General features: G+C 66.6%; 1 protein-coding gene across 1 annotated transcript in view; it reads left to right on the top strand.

Annotated features, from left to right (window-relative positions):
- Positions 1–20,683, top strand: part of FAM53B (family with sequence similarity 53 member B) — a 94,040-nt gene that overhangs the window by 48,505 nt on the left and 24,852 nt on the right. The window contains exon 4 of the mRNA XM_028513103.2: positions 5,067–5,863. Within this exon, the coding sequence (XP_028368904.1) occupies positions 5,067–5,863 (797 nt within the window). The remainder of the gene's footprint in view (positions 1–5,066; positions 5,864–20,683) is intronic.

The following is a 20,683-nucleotide window of genomic DNA, read 5'->3' as shown; positions in this document are numbered from 1 at the left end:
GCACCGCTCACACAGAGGCGCACTGCCGTGTGCAGTCTCAGACCCGTGTGCAGCCTCAGACCCGTGCACACGGGCTCGGCAGGGAGGCAGGGAAACTGGCTGCTCCTGAAGGTCAAGGTGACGGGGATGGCACAGAACCGGCCGGGGCCCGTGCGCTCAGGCTGTGGGCCATCACGCCAAGCCCCAGTCTGCCAGAGGCTGGGTGCTGCAGGCGCCCCAGGGAGAAGTCGGGAGGCCTCGGCCGCTTCCCCTTCACACAAACCGTTAGCCTCTCGGGCCCTTTCCGGGGGCTCCCCATCCAGAGCGCGATGTGTGCAGCTCGGGGTCCCCACCCCCTCGTGGGAAGAGGGACTTCTAGGTATCTGAAGGGTAGTGATCATTTCTCGCCACAGCTCTGCTCTGTTATTGGCCCAAAGCAAAACAAACACCGAAACACCAGCGTTAGTGATGTTCTGCATCCGGGTCCGTGAGACCGGAATCATCCATGCTCCGGAAGCACCTTGGGCGTGCGTGGCTGGCTGTGCTCCTGGCAGAGGTGACCGTGGGCCAGGCCCCCCCCGCCCCGTGCAGCTCGTGGTCCCAAGCAGCGTCACACAGAATAAAGCAACCGATTCCTCCCCCCAGAGGAACTGTTGCCAAGTCGGGGACTGGGCCCAGGAATCTGCATTTTGACAGATGCCCTGGAGGCGGCCGCTGTCGGCGGTCCCAGAATGACCCTGAAGAAGCCGGGTGTGGGGCACGCAGGCCAGACCCCTCGGAGTTCGGGACCCGAGGGCAGCAGAGCCCTGGGGTCCAGGCCAGCCCCCGAGCAGTCCCTGGGGCTGCCATCGCAGCCCCGGCCCTGGACAGGGCAGCCCCCGAGTTCTCACGCGGGCTCAGGGAGGGGGCTGCTATCTCACAGCACAGGGGAGGGAACCCCGGCCCTGAGAGGCCGAGTGACTCGCGGAGTTGCGGTCAGAGCCCAGGCCCACGCCCTTCCCGCCACCCCGAGGGACGCCTGCTCAGTGGACTGCCCACGTCTGTGGCCATTGTCACTCTGGAAAGAGTTATAGTTGTTTGTGCAGAAGTGACGCGGAGTGGAGGGGCGGGGGCGCCCGGAGCCCCTCCCCGGGAGGGCCCCACCCCCCAGTCCCTTTGTACGCGTGACAGCAGGGCCCGGAGCCCAGGGCAGAGTGCCATTAAAAATCACCTTCTGTTCCTGTTCCTTTTGTCCGGTGACCCGACCCAACATCCAGCAGATCGCTCTCCGCCGCCTGAGCCAGGGCCAGGGGGCGGGGGACACGAGGGCTAAACATAGCCTCGATTGTTTCGGCTTTTCTTACACGTGCTTCTCAGAGCGACAAAGATAGAAACCGTTGACACATCACCTGCCCCGCGGACAGGCAAGGGGCCACCTGGCTGGTGCTGGCACTCCGAGCCGTGCTCAGCGTCCAACGACGTGGCCCTTAGTGTGCAGAGCATCTCAGACACGACTCCTCCCGCCGGTGTCCTGGCTGCCGAGCACATACCTGGCAGTGGCCCTGGTGGGGTGGGGAGGTCAGGGCCCGGCCCGGGTTGGACCTGCCAGGCCCAGGAAGGGTCACGTGTGCCAGGGACAAAAGACAAGTGAGACCAGGTGAGCACCCACAGGCTGCTCTGCGGCTCTTACCTGCATCTGTCACTCTGTCCTCCCTGCACCCATCCCAGCTGAGGTCTGCGTGTGCCAGGCCCTGAGCTGGGCGCTGGGAGCCACACTGGGACTGTGCCCGAGCCGTTACGGCCCGGCAACAGACACAGAAGCAGATCATTAAGGTTGGGGCAACGCAGGAGCCGTAGGGCAGGAGGTCTGGGCAGAGATCTGTGGGTGCCCCAGGGCTGCTAAGGGCAAGGCGTGTCTGCAGGGGAAGTGACGTTTGGGTTGGCTCTGCAGTGAAGGGCGAGAGGCTGTTGGTGGAAGGGGGAAGGCAGGCAAATACCCCAGGCCCTGGCGCCTTGGCAAAGGTGTGAAGCTGAGAAAGAGCTGCTGTTTGGGGGGGGAGCTGCAGATTCCCCGTAACCAGCGGGCTGAGCTGAGGACTGGCTCGCTCTCCGCCTCCTCCCGGCCACAGAGACGTTTTCTCCGTCAAGGCCAGAGAGGCTTCCTCTTTAGGAGTGGGGCAGTTCCCGCAGGCGAGCAGGGACACTTCAGAACTGGCCGTCCAACCCTGGCCCCCTCGGGGGGTTTGCCGTTAACCACAAACCAACCGAACGCCTGCCCCTCTGCCCATCGGTGTTGCTTATCTGTGTGGCTCCTTCCGCAGGGGCCACCAAGGTGCCATCTTGGGGACCTCCCTGCCCTGGGGCGGGGCCCGCTGGTTCCTCCCCGGCCGCGGGCCTGGCAGAGGTGACTGCGGACCGACGGGCCCGTTGCTGGCCCATCTGGTGCCTGGGCGCCTTGTCCCGTAAGAGACGTGGGGGGGCCAGTGTTACTGCTCGGTGGGAACTCCCCTGAGAGACGAAGCAGCGAGCCCAGAGGAGGATGAGATCGCAGACCCTGGCCGTGGCCCCGACCCTGGCAGGGCCGAGGGGGTTGGTGGCCACGTCCTCTGTGTGTTTGGAAATACGTCGGTTCTTAGAGACGGTGCAGAAGCTGGAGGAACGCAAAGAAGAGAAAACGTGGGCTGACCAGCCGTCTGGCGCTGGACTGTGGGCCTCTCTCTCGGTTTGCTTTTTGTCTGCGAGTGTTGAGCACGCGTCTCTGAGTAAACGGGAACCACGCTGCGTGGACCGTGTGGTGTCCGTTTTGTTCCGAGTAGCATCATGTCATTAACGGTTCTGGGCGTTGGTGATGGTCTCCGGAACTCGGCGGGCTTCACGCTCCGCGCCGCCCCCCGGTGGCGTGTGTCAGCGGTGGCCCTGACTGTGCCAGCAGTGGCTCCCGTCTGCTCTGTCTCTCTCCTGTCATTTCGAAGAAACATTGTCACACGCGAGTCTGCACTCGTCTCCTGACCCTGACTGTTACACATCAGACACCGGAGAGTCGCGGCTCAGTCACTGCTAGCTTGTATTTCTTAGAATTCACTTCACCGCCAGGGTACTGAGCTCTCCACAGCTGACCCATGGCGAATTGAAACTGTGTTGCAAGGATGGTGCAGAGAGGGCAGCGGTAGACTATGTCGAGCAGCATAAATGCTACTTGCAGAAAGGGAATTCTTGGTGGTAACTTACCCGGTTCACTGAAGGGAATGCGGGCCGACCCCTGCCACGCACCAGGGCCGGGACGGCCAGGGCGAGGGGGACAGGGTGTTTGGTGACGACAGCCCTGCCTCGCTCCCCCTGGCCCGACTGGGCTTTAGTAAAGTCTCTCTGCAGCATCCCCAGCTCCTGAGGCCTGGTCCTGGGAACAGGCTCTGGAGGGTCCCTGCCACGTCCCTGCCAGGGTCCCAGGCCTCGGGCTCTGTGTCTCAGGGCAGGGCAGGGTGCCCTAGAAGAAGGAGCAGCCCACTGAGCCCTGGTTTGGCCTCCCCCTGGGCTCACGAGGCTTCTTTTGGGTGCACTGGCCCTTCGTTCTTGAACCTGTCCAGTCGCTGCTGCCTGTGACACCCAGCATGGGGTGGTCCCTCGGGGGTCTCTCAGTGACCTGTGAGAGGTGGGGAGTGGCCAGTGGCCAGTGGCGGGGAGCCAGGTGTGGCGTCCTTGCTGCCAGGAGCACTCCCAGGGAGCGTGTCATAGTTGCCTCTGCGTGTGGCCCTCTTGTAGGACTGGGACCGCTCCTCCACCCTGAGGGCAGGGCCGAGGGCAGGCTCCCCTCGGAGCTGCAGTGCAGGGGAGAGCACCGGGGCCAGCCTGGGTGCGTTGTACGTCTTGTCATTTGCTAGCAGTGGGCCCCCCCTCCCAGCCTCGTCCCCGACACGGGCAGTGAAGGTCATGCCCAGTAGGGCGCTGTGTCAGTTCCAACCCTCAGGGGACCCGGCTGCAGCACCGTGAGACTCAGCGTGCGCGACCTACCTGTCGGAGGTCATTTCGGGGGTCACCCCTGCCCTTCCCCGGGCGGCCTGGCTCAAGCCGCAGTCTTCCCCCTGTCCGGGTTTGCAGGGTGTGTGAGCACAGGGGGGCGAGGAAAGACAGGAGCACGCTGGCAAGTTGACCCCGGGCCTCCGTGGTAGAAACGTGAACTCAGGGCCGCGGCAGATTTGTGTCTGTGCTCCTAACCCTCCCCCCCTGCCCCCCGCCCCCCGGCACCGCGCCTGACCCCACAGCAGGACGCCCAGCTGTTCCTGGCCGTGCCACTGAAGCAGCGGTTCCAGCGCAGGGCGGCGTTCCGCAGCAGGGCTAGCTCGCTCGTTCCCGGGTTCCCACAGGGGCCTGACGCTCGCGCTCAGCGGGGACCCTCGGGTCCTCTGCAGCCCGAGACTCGACCCAGCGGGTTTGGACCACTTTAAATATCCTTGATTTCAGCGAGGGATCCAGGGAGCTCAAGGAAGGCGCTCCGGGATCGGCCGCTGTTGCTGTTTTTGCTGTGGAGTAGTTTGGGGGGAGGGGATGTAAGTCATTCCTCTTCTAGTTTCTGGTGCCGGCGAGTGTTTGGAAGGAGGAATTCAGATGAACTCGTCGGGCAGCACCCCTGGCCCCTTTGACCTTGACCCGGGTCTGAAGCCCCAGGCGACTCCTCTCTGGCATCGGTCTCCTGCTGGGGCCATCGAGTCCCAGCCCAGGAGCCACAGGGCGTGAGGACGGATGTGACAGGCGCACTGCCCAGCTCTGCTGCCACCAGGGCGGGGGCGGGGCCGGCCCGTATTCCAGCTGTAAAGTGAGAAAGCGTTTGGGGCAAACAGGACTGCTTTGGGCTTTCCCTGAAGGGGGTTCAGTGTGTGGGGAAGAAAACCATGTCAGGAGTCCCTCAGACACCTGGGTTCCGGGCCTCGAGCAGCTTCTAACTCGTCACCTGGGGCTTGGGCCCCCTCCCCGAGCCCGGGTGTCCCGTCTGCGAAGCCAGGCTGGACCGTCTCTGGCTCCGACACCCTGTGGCACAGGCTCTTGGTGAGGAGGTGGAGGGCTGGCGCGAAGGGCTTCTCAACTCCTGTTTCTCTCTGTCCTTTACGAACCAGAAAATGACAGGTGGCGAGACCTGGACAGGAAGTGCCCCCTTCAGGTCGACCAGCCGAGCGCCAGCATCTGGGAGTGCCTGCCCGAGAAGTGCCCCGGCGGCGCCCTGTGGCCCCAGGAGGCCCCGGCCACCTGCGCGGTGACCAACCTGATCAAAGACCTCAGCCTCAGCGACCACAACGGGAACCCCTCCGCGCCCCCCAGCAAGCGCCAGTGCCGGTCGCTGTCCTTCTCCGACGAGATGTCCAGCTGCCGGACGTCGTGGCGGCCCCTGGGGTCCAAGGTGTGGACGCCCGTGGAGAAGAGGCGCTGCTACAGCGGCGGCAGCGTGCCGCGCTACTGCGGCGGCCTCGGCACCATGCAGCGGAGCTCCAGCTTCAGCCTCCCCTCCCGGGCCGACGCGCTCGCCTCGCCCTGCGACCCGGTGGCCGGGTTCCACCACCGCTTCGGCGGCCAGCCCTGCCCGACGGCAGTGCCTGGCTCGGCCGCCTGCGCGCAGGCCGGCGACCTCTGGGGCCCGGACCTGACCCCCGTGGGAGGGGCCCGGCTCGACATGCAGCGCTCCCTCTCCTGCTCGCACGAGCGGTTTTCCTTCGCCGAGTACGGCGGCGGCGGCGGCGCGCCCTCCGCCAGCAGCACCCCGGCCTCCACGCCCGAGCTGGCCAGACGCCCCAGTGGGCTGTCCCGCAGCCGCTCCCAGCCCTGCGTCCTCAACGAGAAGAAGGTCGGCGTCAAACGGCGGCGCCCCGAGGAGGCGCAGGAGCAGCGGCCTTCGCTGGACCTGGCGAAGATGGCGCAGGTAAGAACCCCGCCGGCCGCTTGGTGGGGCCCTGAGCCCGGTCTGTGTTCCTCGGTCGGGGGTCAGGAGGTTCGGGTCCCTGCGGACACAGTGCGAGCGGTGCGGGTGGATGGCGAGGGGCAGGGCGTGGGCGGGTGGGCAGGCCCGTGTCGCCCAGCCCTGGTGACCCCCTTTCCTCGGGCGCCGCGCTGGAGCCTCTTGCCGGAGCGCCCCACAGCTGCGGGAGGGGCTGCGCGCACAGGCCGGGTTCGGTGCCCCTCGCATCACGCTGACCCTGCGACCCTGGCTGCGACCCCGGCTGCGGGGGTGGCTGCAGAGAGCGGCACCCTGGGAGGCCCTTTTTCTTCCTGTTGAACTGTGGAGGAAGTGACAGTGACGGGAGGGACACCACGGTTGGTGGCGGTCCTCTGTCCGCAGCCACACGGCCGCCACTCGCACTCGGTCCTCGGCGTCTGGGAGCCCTGCCTCCGCTCGCGCCGACCTCGACCGACCGCAGTGACCTTGGCCTCGGCGCCCCATCGTTAGGAGAGCCGAGAGCCTCAGCGCCACCTGCGTTTGGCTCCTGCCGGGGAGGCCCGGGCAGCAGGGTCGGTCCTCGCGGCCCGTCCGGTGGAGGACCGGCAGGTGCGGTGGGGGGGGATGCGGCGCTCTGGGCGTCGTCTTCTCTGGTCTCACCGTGCACCCGTCCATCAGGACGGAGACCCGCTTGGCCTTGAGGGCCCGGCCCCTCGAGTGTGTGCAACGTGCGGCCACGTCTGGCAGGCCGGCTTGTCACGCCCGCTCCTTTGCTGGCCCGTGCGGCCGCTCCCTCCTGTGCCCAGGGCTGCCCGGCCAGCCGGGGCTCCTCGCTCCCAGGATGAAGACGCGGTCTCCGCTGGTGGAGTTCCCTTCTCTCCCCCGTAGCCCCCCACCCGGCCTTGAGGTCCCCCTCCCGAAGGAGGGGTATGGGGTGTCCGGTCTACGGCACACTCCCGGCCCCGCGTCTGGGCTTACCGGCCAGGGGCAGCCGGAGGGCAAACGCGTGACGGGGGAGGGGGGCTGCCCCGGCTCCCCCGTGCCTGCTGCCTCCTTGCCCGCAGTTCACACGGGGAGGGCCCGGGAGGAGGGCTGGGCGGCCCCCCAGCCCCTGCCCCTCGTTTTCCAGTTTCCGTGGCCCCCACCGCCGCTCCAGGCGCGTCCCTCCCCTCCTCCCGGGGACCGCGCGGCCAGACGGCGACGGAGCCCCTGCATTTTCGTTGGACGCCGCGGTGGAATTTCCCTCCTCTGGAGAGACCGGAGTAGGTGAAGAGGCGGGAGAGGTGACAGGTTTGGGCGACTCCTGAAGGAAGCCCGGAGCTCCGGGCCCTGGGTGCGATAAATGGCTTTCAGTTACGTTTTTAGGGCTGAGCCTATTTTATTAGCTAATCAGCCAGATAGGCAATGAAAACAGCTTACACGTGTGGTTGTGTTTTACCGGCCCCAAGCTGGAATAACAGCGCTGGCACCCCTGGCGACGGTTCCCGTCCTCGCTCAGGGAGGGGCGTTTGGAAACACACCGCGCGGGGGGGCGGGGTGGGGGGGGGGCAGGCCCAGATGTATAGATCGTTTCACGGGGCCCAGGCAGGCCTCCAAGCTGCCGAGGAGGCTGCCCAGTTCTGCCTGTCTTTCCCGGCCGGGGCCTGGGCAGGGCGGAGCGCAGGGACGGGGAAGGGGGCCCCAGGGAAGTGTGTGTGCCTAGGGGCCGTGGCCAGCCCCCCGGGGATAGACCCTGAGCCCCCTGCGGACCCTGGCCAGCCCTTCCCCCGGGAGGCTCTGCCTGCTCAGGCTCCCCACGGGGTGACGGATGGCTTCAGGGGGTGGGCCTTGCTTTTCCAGGAGCCTCGGAAGGCTGGCCCAGGGCAGCCCCTGAGCTCCTGAGAGTGGCCCAGACGCAGTCTGGAGCACGTGGGGCGCTGTGCCTACAACCCGTGAGCGGTCGAGTGTGCAGCACCGTGGGCACAGGGGCCTGCTCACGGCCCAGGGGCAGCTGGTGAGGGACTGCCGGCCCCCAGGCCTTGGCCTCCGCCGGCCGCGGCTCACCCAGCCCCGTGACTGCCGGGAGGTGCGCACAGCCTGCACGTGGCGAGGCGGGCGGAGCCGGGGGTGGGCGCTGCCCCGTGCTTCCCGCCGTCCTGTCTTCAGGCCGAGTCGTGGGCTCTTTCTCGGGTCTTCAGATGTTGGCTCACACGCCTGCTCTTTAGGGAGGAGAGGATTCCAACGGAGCATCTTCTAAAGGGCCCCCTTTGTGCGTAGGGTCTGGGACCAGGCGCGTGAGAGGCCCAGGCGGAAGGTGCCCAGGGCCTTTCTGGTTATTAGGCCCCTGGGAGTTCCCACGGACCCCGCTCCCTGGAGGTGCCCCGAGGGGCCGGGGCCCTCAGGGCCCAGAGCTGGCCCCTGGGGTAGATGTGTGGGTACCAGGGCCGAAGGGTCCGGAGTGAGGGTGGCAGCCAGAGCCCCTGCAGTTGCCAGTAGTAAAGGGACCAAGTAATAAGGGACCAAGGCGAGAACACGGAGCCGGAGGAGGACGGCAGGGGAGGACAGATCACCCCGAGGTCCCTACCCCCTGCCCCCGCGCACGCCCACGGGGAGGGGCAAGGGCCGGGGGTGTCAGGGATCCGTGTGACCGCAGGCCTCGCCCGTTCCAGCCCCTGCAGAGGACGCAGGCCCTCCTGGAGCACGGAGTTCACCGTCTGGCCCGCCTCGGGCAGGGGCGAGGACAGACCGGGCGCCCCGGCGGGGCAGGAGGCCGGCAGCCCTGGGCCGATCGCTTGCCGTCATCTCTGGGCAGCAAACACCGCCGCCACCAACACGGGACTGTGGGAAGGAATGAGGGAAATAGCGTGTGCACATGTGTACGCGTGTATATATATGTAGGTGTGACCACACATGTACGTGTGTGCCTATATGTGGGTGTGTGTCAATGTGTGTGTCTGTGCCCACTCACTGGTACAGATGTGTGTGCGTTTATCTGTGCACACACATCGCCTGGTCTGCCGGCTGGCACACTGTGAACGCCGACACGCTTATCGTTGCCACAACCGCAGGACTTGGGCGGGAAGGCGTGAGCGCATGCTGGGCGACTCCACGGGCAGAGCTGGGACGTGAGGGCGACGTTCCCGGGAGCACGCTCGGTCTTTCTCGTCCCCCTTCTCCTTTTCTTGTCCCTCTTCTTGACTCCGGCTTCACTCTCCCTCTCCCGTCCTTGCCTGTCACCTCTTGTTTGTCCCTGGTCTCGCCCCGACCCCCTCTGCCAGTCAGGGTGGCCTGCCGTCGCCCTGCTGGGGGCCGAGGCTCGTCACACGGCGGCAGAAGGTGACTGACCGCGTGGCCGGCAGAGGACGTGTGCGGGAGCGGGCTCACCTGACACCTGTCACCCGTGGGACTAGGGCAGACGTGACCGAGACCCCCCCTCACCCCCTGCGTGTCTTGTCCTGTGCCAGCCTCGTTTCCGGAGCACAGCTGCCCAGCGGCCGGCAGCGATGGCCCTGGTCCTTGCGGCATCGCTGAGGCTGGGGCGCGGAGGGTTGGGGGTGAAAAACTACGCTTAGACCGTCTTCCTTCCTGTCGTCTGAGAACCTCAGTGTCCAGCTCGTGGGCAGGGCTGAGGGTCCTGGGTGAGGGAGGGCGGTCACGGCGAGGAGAGCCCCCCCACCCCCCAGGGAGAAACGAGGTGGGGACCAGGTCTGACCCGCCGACCTCCCTGCGCAGGTCTCTCGGGCCCCGCTGAGGCCCCTTCTGCTGGGTGTCTTCTGCAGAGCCGCAGCGTCCCTTCTGCAAAACGACAGTGTGTGCGTCACTGAGGGCCCAGGGCCCAGCCTGAGCCTGTGCGTTGTTTACCAGCAAGACCTTTGTCGGTGCAATGAGTTGCTGCTTTTCTGAAACCTGGTCGGGCCACCGAGCATCAGCGGGTCATTGGCTGAGACCCGAGCTGCGCGGGGCCCTTTAGACACGGGAGCCGCGTGCGCGTGAGCAGAGCTGTCAGGGAAGGCAACAGTTGCAGGACCCCCCCCCCGGGGGGGCAGGGGCTGCACGGCACGCCCGTGAGTGTGAGCGTAAGATTTCAGGGAAGGCAACAGTTGCAGATCCCCCAGCAACAGTTACAGATTCCACGCCTCCGAATGGCTCGCCCCTGGCTGTCACGGTCCTCGCTGTATTTTTAACGCCAGGCTGCTCGGCTTGAAAGAGCAACAAATTGTACTTCTCAACAGCGCTTCCAACAGAAGCGAGACGTTTGTGAGGAGGGGTCGGGGCGCGGGAACAGAGGTGCGATTGATGGCGGCTGCCCACACACTGAGTCCCCAGCCTGCCGGGCAGCCTCCGAACAGGCGGCGACTGTTGTGCTGGCAGATGTTGGCAGGCCCGTGAGAGCCGGCCGGGGGCAGGTTGGGGTAGGAGGGAAGCGTGGGGTAGAAGCTGCGCCCAGGGCGGTGGTCCTGTGGACGAGCCCAGGGCGCAGTGGGGTGGTCTCGGGGGCCCCAGCGGGTGAGGGGTGGGACGTCATCAGAGGAGTCAGCACGGATGCTCAGTAGCGGCTCGTGGCTCTTTGCTGGCAGGGTCGTCCATGGGTGAGGCTCCCTCCCGTCACTAACTAACCGCTCGCCACCCTGTGTGCCGGGGGAGCTGCCCCGCGGGGTGGCCCTTCACACGGCTGGCCGCACGACCTCCTCGCCCAGGCAGCCCCGGCAGCTGCAGGCCAGCTGTGCTTTTCGAACACTTGGCGGAACCGCCTGGCCCAGGCCTGGCTTGCTTGAGCATTGACGGCCTCGTGGCCGCTCTGCCAGGGGCCAGCCCCTGGCCCCACTTGCTGGTCCCAGTGCCCCACTGCCTCGCCCACTGAGCACTCCTCCTGGGGAGCCTCGCCGGCAGCAAGCAGGGAGCTCGGGGGCAGGTTGCCCCGTGCAACACGGACTGCAGGCAGGCGTGGGGAGCTGGTGAAAGGCGGACACGAAGAGCCCTGGGATTCCACGTGGGATGACATAAATGCTAAATAAAGTGACGGCAGAAAGCACCGCGGGCCCGTGGGGGCCGTTGTGTCTGGGGAGGAAGTGGCCGCGATGGGCTTGGAAAAGGAGGAGAAGCCGCAGAGGCGTCAGGACTGCACCGTCGGAGCTGGGAGCCCGGTCAGCAGCCCCGGGCTTCCGTCCAGCGTGCCTGTCCCGCCGCGCTCCTGACAGACGTTGCTAATCAGTCGTGGCGGTCTTTCCGGCTGAGCTCCCAGGAAGTCTCAGGAGCCTCCCCTGATTTGCTGTCACCTTGGGGGTTAGGCGTCCAGACCCCAGGGAGTGTCACCGAACTTGCCCAAGAGCCTCATGGTCAGTCAGGAGGCTGGGGGGCCTGGCATCCGCCTCCCGCCCAGTGGTCCTCTAGCTGCGAGGGCCGCCCAGCGGCCTTCCCTGGGTGGCCGCCCCTTGCAGGACACAGCGGGTGCGGAGAGGAAATGTGTGGTGAGCTCTGGAGGCAGGCGGGGGCCCAGCTCCCGAGCCGCGTGCCATCTGGCAGGTCACCCTCCGTCAGTGTCCATTTCCCTGTCTGTGAGACGGGAACGGGGAGGAGTCACGGAGCGTGGCTCCTCCGTGGGTGACACTGATTCACCGCAGAGCCGCGCCCCTGGGCCTGTCCGTCTGCCATGGCTTCATCCGGGCGCCCAGCGGGGCTCGCCACCCTGGCGGAGGTGGCATTGGCGCCGATGGGCCCCGCCGGCAGGGGAGCTGGGGCCCAGGGCTGGATGCTGGTCTCCGCTCTCTCCAGTCTCTGTTCTCTCAGATGTCGGGGCGTTGGTGGGACCGCTGCCCGCCCCCTCGGGGTTCCCAAAGCCAGAGGAAACCTCTGTGCGGACACCTGGGTCACTCCTCCCTGTCCCCAGTCCCAGCCACCAGATTGCATAAGCACTTTGCCGTGAAGGTCACTCGGCCCGGGGCCGAGTGTTGACACAATGGCTTTGATCTCCCGGGGAAGGGAGAAGCAGTTCAACTGGGGACGTGCCAGGGAGGCGGCTTTTCATGCCACTCGGTGATTTTCCATGTTCCAGGGCCTTTCCAAGCCAAAGGCTACTGGACATGGGAGGCCGGGAAGCTTTGGGGGTGCCCGGGCTTTCTGGTGGGGGGAGGGCCTCGGTTGTGTAAGCCCGCTGCCCGGACGGGAGCCCCTCCAGCTGCCCGGATGTGCTTGGAGCAGCCCCGGCCCGCCAGCCGTGCCCCGGTGCTGGAGACGGGGCCTGCGCTCGCAGACCCCGGCGGGCAGCACGCCTGCGGGCGCCTCCAGCCCGGCTCCCCGGGAATCGCAGTGGGAAGGTGCACCCACGGCCCCCGGGGAGGGTTGCAGAGAAGCAGCAGGGCGTGGCCTGTCGCGTGGACAGCGGGGCGAGCTCGGTCCACGCCCGGGCAACCTATGTGACCCCTCAGCTGCCCCGTCCACAGGCAGAGCAGCCATGCCGCCTCTCACCGCGTTGCTGGTGGCGTGAAAGGTCGTCCGTGTGAACACTTAGGAGCCTCGCGGGCCCAGGGTCAGCGCTGGGTGAGAGGCGGCTGCCGTGGGTGCTGTTGCGAGTGGCCTCCGGGGAGCTGGGGGCCAGACCGGTCCAGAGAAAGGAGCTGCCGTCTGGGGAGCGGGAGCGGCCCCCACTGTGGGACCCCGCCTTTGCAGCTCTGAGGGTCCGGGGAGCGGGGGCGACCCTCGCTGTAGGACCCCGTCTCTGCAGCTCTGAGGCCGCGGCCCCGTCCCACCTCCCCGGAGCCTGAAGCTGGCGCGGCTTGTCCGAGGGCCGGAGTCCAGCCGCTGGGTCGCACTGTGGGGTTTGGACCAGGGTCCCATGACCCCAAGGTCAGGGTTCCGCCACGTGGCCCGGGTCCCTCAACACCGGGCATCCCGTCCCGGAGGTGCCACCGAGGTGGGTGGACACGTGGGTCATCACACGGGCCAGGCCCAGAGCCCACGCACCTGGCGCCCGCCTGGGCCTTCACCTGGGACGGCTGCCGGCTCTCGTGGGGACCGGTCTTTGGCAGCACAGTCCTCCGTTGTCCTGTGCCCACACCCACATCCGTGTCGCGGCCCCCCTGTTGCCACAGGCCCCGTGTGACGTTTGTGCGGCATCCGTGTGCAGAGGCCCTGCCCTTCCCCGCAGCCGCCCCAGGCCTCGGTGCAGAGCTGGAGGGAGCAGACGCCACGCGGAGGGCAGGGCTGGTGCTGCTGTGGCCGGGCTGGCAGGGCCTCGGTTTCGCCGGGTTCAGAGTGGGTGTTAATTGCCTATTTATGGCCAAAAGATTAACAATGGCTCCTTTGAAAGTCAGAATAGTAGAACTCTTGGATAATTCCTTTTGGGGAGGGGGAGGGGTGTTTTTTCCCCCCTCTAGCTTAGAAAACAAAAGCCATGGTTGGTTCCAAAACATAACGCAACCACCCCAAGCCTCATTCGTGAGTGGCACCAGCGGGCTCAGCAGCATCTGTCACGTGTCACTCACGGCCCCCAGGTCCCCGGCCCCTTCCCTGGAACTGCGGCACAGGGTGGACGGTGGGGTGGGGGTGGGGGGGATGCTGCGGCGGTTTCCTCGCCGGGACTCCGTGCGTGGAGGGCACGGAAAGTCCCCTGGGTCTGCCAGGGCGCTGCCGGGGGACAGAAAGCGCCTACGTGTCCGCAGAGAAGGCGGCGGGAGCGGTTCTCGCCCAGGTTTCTGAGAACCGAGAGCCGGGACGGGAACGCTGGGTACACAGGAAGCCGTCCCCGCCCCGGGCCGGGGCAACAGAAAGACAGGCTTGTTTCCGAAGTCGGGGACACGCTGGGAGACCCCAGGCCCCTCAGTGGAAGGCGCCGGCCCACGAGGGCGAGGGAGGGAGGGCGAGGAACTCGGGTCTGTGCGCGTTTGGGAAGCTGCGAGCTGGCGGCAGCTGCCGTGAGTGGCGTGGGCTGCTCCCGCCGGCTCAGGAAGCATGGCGGGGTGACAGGGACAGCCCCGGGACACAGACAGGACGAGGCAGGGCACCCCCGTCTGTCCCCCAGCCTTAGGCTCTCCTCTGGCACTCCCGCTGGCAGAGCCTTGGGGAGCAGACAGCAGAGCCCCGCCCCCCCAGGCCTGGGTCCAGGGGCAGGATGCACGGGGGACTCAGGCCTCTCCTCTGGGACCTGTGCTTCCTGGAGCTCCTTCGGCGGGGGGACTGGCTGCGTGAAGATGGGGCCCCCTGCGCGTCCCGGAGCAGGACGCCGGGGCTGTTCCCGCTCCCTCCTCTGCTCCTCACCCCTTGGTCTTCTTCACGCAGCAAGTGCTTACCCTGCTCAGTAATGCCTGCCGGGGGCCTGGCACTCACGCAGCTGGGGCCTGGGGCTCGTTCTGCAAAGCCCTCAGTTGCCACCTTCCTGTAAGCTGCCTTCCAGGTCAGGGACTAGGCAGTGAGCAAGCACACGGCAGGCAAGGTTGTTTCCGTGAGGAAGAGAAACCGGGCCGGGTGATGTGGAGCACCAGGCGGTGGAGGGGAGGGGAGGCGGCTGGCTCCAGGCTGGAGGGGCGGAGGAGGCCTCTCTGAGGAGGTGACTTCCGTGCCGAGGGCCAGATGACGAGCCGTGTGCAGCCACAGCAGGGCACGGAGGGAGAGCATCGCCAGAGGGGAAAGGCGAGCAGGGCCGTGGGGAGCTGGGTGGGTTCTGCAAGTTCAGGGCCAGGCTCGGGGGTGGGTGTGCCGGGAGCTCGAGGCAGGGGCGGCGAGGGGCCGGCAGGGCCTTGCTCTGAGCCCAGGGGGAAGCCACAGGGGGCACCCGAGCCAGGATCTGTTGGGGTTCACTGGGTCTGGGACCTTCTGAATCAACTGCCTTTGGGGTTTGACCCCAGATGACACCTGGGGACACTGTGGTACAAAGAGGTCACGGCAGGAAGGCGTGGGAGGGAGGGAGAGAGCACGCCCAGAGAGGCACTCGGGCAGGGCCCCGGCACAGAGGGACTAGCGGCGGGGTGGGCACGGGCGCTGGGGGTGGAAGTCAGGGGCCCCCAGCCACGGGCCTCTCACCGCGGAGTGCCCCCTCCCGTCCCCTGGCCGGGGCAGCGGTTGACCCTTGTGAACCCCCAGGTTTGGGGTCCCTGATGGCCAGGTGGGGGTGGTGACGTCTACCCCCCAGGGCTGCTCCCAGCTGGTGGCCTAGGCTGGGGGCACAGGGTGTTCTCAAGGAGTGTGGTGGGGCTCTCGCTCATCGGGTGTCCCGGGCCCTGGGGGACATCCCTGTCCCACGCCCTGGCGAAGGGCCTCACGGTTCTGACACCAGGGGGTCCAGACCTGGCCGCCAGGCTGGCCCTCCCGAGGTGCCGTCCTCGTTGGTGAGCGAGGCCCCAGGGTATGGAGGCCTGTGGCCCGGCCCTGGGCCCTCCCCGGGATGGCTCCTCAGCTCTGCCCGAGCCGTGTGGTCCAGCTGTCCGGTCTGGGTCCTCGGCCACACAAGGGGCCGGGACCCGGCAGTCTGGCTCTGAGGGGTGTTTGGCTGGGGGAGGAGGGCACCCTGAAGAGGCTGGCTCTGCTCCTTAAGGGGATGTCTCCACAGTCTGGAATCATCCTTTAGTGCCTTTGTCACCTGTTCTGTGACCTGCTTGCTGGGAGATTTCTGAGCCGTGGCCACGGCCCTCCCTGCTCCTCCCCCACGTGGCTTGTCCTGACAGGTCGGGGAGGGGCCTGGCTGGCCAGCCCCCCCTCGGACCCCTAAGCCAGGCTGTCCTGGACGAGGCAGCGGGCACTCCTCTCCCTTCCCTGCTGGGGTCTTGCTCTCCCCCGAGAGGTGCCTCCGAAGCGACAGGTGTGCCTGGACCCCGGGAGAAGAGGCTTGGGAAGCGGCCTTCTGCGTCCCCGGAGGGACATTCCTAGCACACTTCCTGCTGGGCTGGCCTGGCCACGGAGGGCAGGGCGGCCTCTCGGTGCAGCCGGTCACGGGGCCGGCCGAGCTCAAGGTCGGTGGGGGCAGAGTGGCCCCTGCCGCTTCCCGTGTGCCTCGTCCTCGCGTGGGTGCCCCAGGAAGATAAGGAAACCAGGGAGGGCCTTGTGGGCCACCTCGGCCTTCTTCTCACGCCACGCCTGTCTGTGTCGGAGTGTCACATGTCCCCTGTGGAAGGACCGGTCCCGCCCGGGACCCAGTGCTGTGGTCCGGTTGGCCAGACAGTTGTAACCGCATCCCCTCTGGGCCGCGCACCCACCCTGTGACCCTGGTTGCTGGGGGCAGGTGGAAACAGGCCTAACCCACCGGGAGACTTTCCGCCTTCCTGTGACCCGGAGCAGCCTTCCACAGCGGAGCCCTCCGAGGGTCGAGGGCCTTTGGAAACGGGGACGAGCCCGGGGGGCCTGGGAGCCCGCGGGAGACGGGACCGTGTTTTGTCGGGTCCGGGCCTGCTCGGGCAGACTCGGCGTGGCGCCGTGTGTCCGGGGACAGTGTCTCAGCGGATGCGGGCCGACTGTGCAGTGTTCACTGTTTGGCAAGAGGCAGGAGGTGGCACCTCCATGGCGAGAGGCTGATGGTCACTGGGCAGAGACACCGGAACTTCAGCGTGACCCGCACGGGGAAGCTGGGAGCAGATACGTGTGCCAGGGCCTGCCCCGAGCCCAGGGTGGCAGGGAGTGGACGGCGGGCCTGGCCTGGGTCCCTGTGGGGGGGCCTGGGCTTCAGGGCCAGGTGGGCTCGGCACTGCCCTTTGGGGTGCCGCTCACCAGCTGGGTGGCCCTGGTCAAGTCCCTCCCTGGGCCTGGAGTCCTCTTCTGTGCACTGGGGGATGGAGCCTGTGAGGGCACCTGGGCGGGCCAGGTGCATAGCATGCCTGCGGGCCTGGTGGCCTGGAGATGATCGTTGTCACCGCTGTCACTGCTGTTGACTTTGACCTAGTGTGGCCTGCGGCCTTGAACCAGGGTCGCTGTTGCTCACGTGGTTTTCCGTGGCCATTAGCTCGAGGGGCAGCCCGGTGAAGGTGCCACGCTCAGCCCCTCTGCTGGGAGGCTGGAGCAGGAGGGTGGGGCGGGGTGCCTGGCCCTTCCTGGGCAGCCCCCCCAGCCCTGGGGACGGCCGTGGGGCCGCCGGTCCCCGGCCAGTGAGGCGAGAGCGGGTTTGCAGAAGAAGCACCCCACCGCATCCTCCCCTTGAGATAACTGTTTCGGGGGGGCTCGAAAGTCTCAGACGGCGGACATCCGCTCCGTGCGTGGAAACAACTCGGGCCCCGTCTCAAACGGTCTAACAGGCACGATGATAAAAAAAAAAAAAAGGTGAAATTAACTTAATATGACTTGTTTAATTCAGTCTACCCCAAACCCTGTCGTTTTAACACATGATTGACAGAAATCACCCACGTGGAATTCGATGTTCGTTTTCTGTGCTGTGTCTGCGGCGCGGGGCGTGTTGTAGTCACGGCACATCGCGATTTGGACTGGCCACGTGGGGCCGGTGGCTCCCGCAGTGGAGGGTGCGGGGTCAGACCCTTTGCCCAAGGTCACAGCCCAGGAAGTGGCGAAACCGTCAGACTCTGGAGCTTACGGCTGCACGGGCAGGGGGGCCCGGGCGTGGCCCTAAGAGCTGGGACGGGGACTGGGTCTGGAGCTGGTGCCCGGGGCTTCCTGACGTGGGCCCAGAGTGCCGCGGGTAAGGAGAGGCCCCTGCTCCGAGGCGCTGGGTCCTCCAGGGCTGTGCTCTGTGCAGGGACCCGTGTCAGGAGGGCGGGTCCAGAGGTCTGAGCTGTGGAGCATCCAGGTGCTGGGTGACTGCCCTGTCACGGAACAGGGACATCGGGGCTCACCTGTTCTGCCCCTGGTGGAGCTGGACAGGCCAGTGGGTGGGTGGGCGGGGGGTGCCATTTCTCTGAGCCCCCGCCTTCATGTCTGGGGTGCTCTTTCCGCTGAGTTCACCGTCCCCAAGCAGCCCCACTGAGCCTGGTGTTGCTGGTGGGCGGCCAGGGCAGGGCCGAGGGAGGGAAGGGGGACGCAGGTGGGTAGGAGGCAGAGGCTGGCTCCTCTCCTGGGGCCCTGGGGGGTGCTGAGCTGGGTTGTGTGGTGTGTGCTGAGTGAAGCCCTGGCTCACTTCCCCAGGCTCCGGTCTTGCTCTCTAGTGACCGGGCTGCGCGTTGGTTCTGCACATGCCCAGAGCCGGGCTCTGCACAGCGGACCGGCTGCGGGCCCCACCCCCGGGGCGCCCCACCCGCTCCAGCCCTCAGGCAGCGGGGGCGAGCCCAGGGGGCCGCAGTGACAGGGTGCAATGGCCCAGGGGAGGCCACCGTCCAAGCAGCAGGTTCCAGGGGGGTCCTGTCCTGGGGGCTCAGCAGCCTGCTCCCCAGTTTTCCTGGAAAACTCTCCTCTCACAGCTTGCCCTTCGCCGTGTGCCCCGTGCTCCCCTGTGTTCCGTGGGCCAGGGGTGGGGCTTGCGTGCAGTCACGTGTTGTCTTCATTAAAATCCAGGTACACGTGGACGGTCGGTCTGTTTTGTAGAAGATGCGACTGAGGTTCAGAGTCGTAGCCAAGCTCACTGGACCCGCGTGGCAAGGGCGGGCCTGGCTCTGGGGTCCATGCCTGTTCCACTTCCATCAGAGGGCCCGGGCAGGTCTCCCCTCCTGGGCTGTGGCGGACCCTGGGCGGGACAGAGCGGCCCTGGACACGCGGCTCTCTGGCTGGCGGGCAGTGAAGTGGCTGGGCCCAGGGGTCAGTGCGCAGTCCCAGGACAGCAGCTGGGGTCTCACATGACAGCCTGGCCCCTGCCCTGCCCGAGGTCAGAGCCGTCTAGACAGTCCGAGGGGACAGTTGTCACCGTTCTGGATGAAGTAGGCTGAACTTGGATTATTACCGGAATCTGAAACTCCAGCTGGAAGTGGTGACACTGAGCAGTGTCACTGAGGCAGGTACACCGGTGGCGGCCTTGATGAAGACCGCACCTCCGAGACGGCACCGGAGGCTCAGCCTGCGGGGGGGGTGGGGGGGGGGGGGAGGAGATGAGAGGCCCCTTCCCTCCCTCCCTGGGCCTTCCCGGCTGCCCCAGCCCTAGAGAAACCACCCCCTACTGCGGGGCAGGGTGGCGACCTCGAGGCCAGGGGCAGAGCGTGGCTCCCACCCCGGGTTTTGGAATCCCTGTTGAGCCTCTGTGGAGGCCTGGTTTCCGGGGCAGCTGGCCCCACCCGTGTTCCAGCCTGCTAGAGCCATCCCCGACTTCAGGGCTCTGGGTGGGACGGGGGAGCCACGAGCCTGCCCCAGCCTGGGCTCCCCAGCCTGTAGCCCTTGAGCCTGTGCGGGGGGGGGGGGGGGGGGGAGGCGCGGTGTGGGGACTGCCCTCATCACACAGGACCTAGGAGGACTGAGGCCGGTGTCCCTTGAGTTTCGTATGGGATGGGACTTGATATTTTATGGTAATAGACTGAACATTCTGACTGGAGCTTCTTCAAGGGGACCCCTGGGGCCTCCCGAGTGGGAGTTCAGTGGTCCTCTGCAGTTATGGCCCCTGTGTCTTCCAGAAGTGATGACGCACTGTCCCCCTGAGACCATCTAGGCCAGGGGTTGGCAAACCCCTGCCCACAGGCTGTCGATTGTTTTTGCAAATAAAGTTTTATTGGCACACAGCCACTTGTTTGTTTACGATTACAACAGGGAACAGAAGACCAGGAAAGCTGGAACTATTTAGTGCCCGGCCCTTTAAGAGCATTTTACCGGCCCCTGATCTAGGTGGCCTCATGCCTCAGTTTCCTCCTTTGCAAAGCGACTGGAACCTGTTCAGCAGTCGTCCCCCCCCCCCCCGCCCCCCACAAAGCCAGTCCTGGAGAGGGCGGGCCCCATTATCCCGGCCGTCAGGAATGCGGGTGACATAACTTGGCCCGCCCGATTCTCTCGGGCCCCTCTTCCTGTGTTTCCCGAGGGGCGGATGAGACCCGGTGCCCGCCGGCGGGGTAGGGGGTGGGGGGGCTGGGGAGGGAGCAGCCGAGGCTCGTGGGTTCCCGCCGGTGGGGGCCTGGCGCAAGAGTGCCGGCCTTTTTAAGTAACGCGAGCTGTGTTCTCCCAAGGGCGCTGCTGCTCTGGCAGCCTCTGCCGGGCTGCCTGTCCGGGCCTGGGCCGCCGCCTTGTCCCTGAGAGTGTGGGCCGGGGTGAGGCTTGTTCGCGTCCCTCTGCTTCCCCTCGCCGCCTCTGTCTGGTCCCTCAAAGAGTTGGCCACAGCCGTGCCGCTCAGCGCGGTGGCTCCAAACTCAGACCCAAGCAGCAGGGGCAGCCCTGGGCATCTCGTCCCCCAGGACAAACCCTTATAAAGTGCACCCTGGCTGGGGACCCAGGAACCCCTCTGCGGGCCAGATGTGCTGCGGTCCCCACGGCAAGCTGCCAGCTGGAGTTGCAGGGGGGTATGAACTCGGCGGTAGCTGGGCCAGGTGAGGTGGTTTGGAGCGGCATTGTGAGGACAGGGTGGGGCGCTTGGCTCTGACATGTAAAAGCCTCAGACAGCCATGGTTTTCATCCTGCGCTCCGCTCCGCCTGAGACCCAGTGAACAGAGGCTGGCCTGTCCTGGGGCCAAGGCCCCTGCGCCTGGGAAACCTACAGCAGCCAGCCCGGGGCCAGGAGACTGCGGCCTGGGCCTGAGCGTCTGCGGGGACCCAGGAATGCGGTCGGAAAGTTCTTAGCACGACCAGGAACCACTTCCACCATTGCTGCTCCCCGCTCAGCTCAGCCCAGCCCTCGAGGCTGACTGGAGCCAAGCAGCAGGAAGACGCCTGTGCACACGAGTGTCACGATTTCCCAGGGAAAACCCGTGTTTAGCATCACAAGCCGTGCAAATCCTGCAAGTCCTGGCAACGTAAGCTGAGCTGCCGCTGTGTGTGCGAGATTCGGGCTGG

Source organism: Phyllostomus discolor, chromosome 5, assembly GCF_004126475.2.
Source record: "Phyllostomus discolor isolate MPI-MPIP mPhyDis1 chromosome 5, mPhyDis1.pri.v3, whole genome shotgun sequence".
Taxonomy (NCBI): domain Eukaryota; kingdom Metazoa; phylum Chordata; class Mammalia; order Chiroptera; family Phyllostomidae; genus Phyllostomus; species Phyllostomus discolor.
Note: the sequence above shows the minus strand (reverse complement) of the source record. Positions and strands in the feature narration are given on the sequence as shown.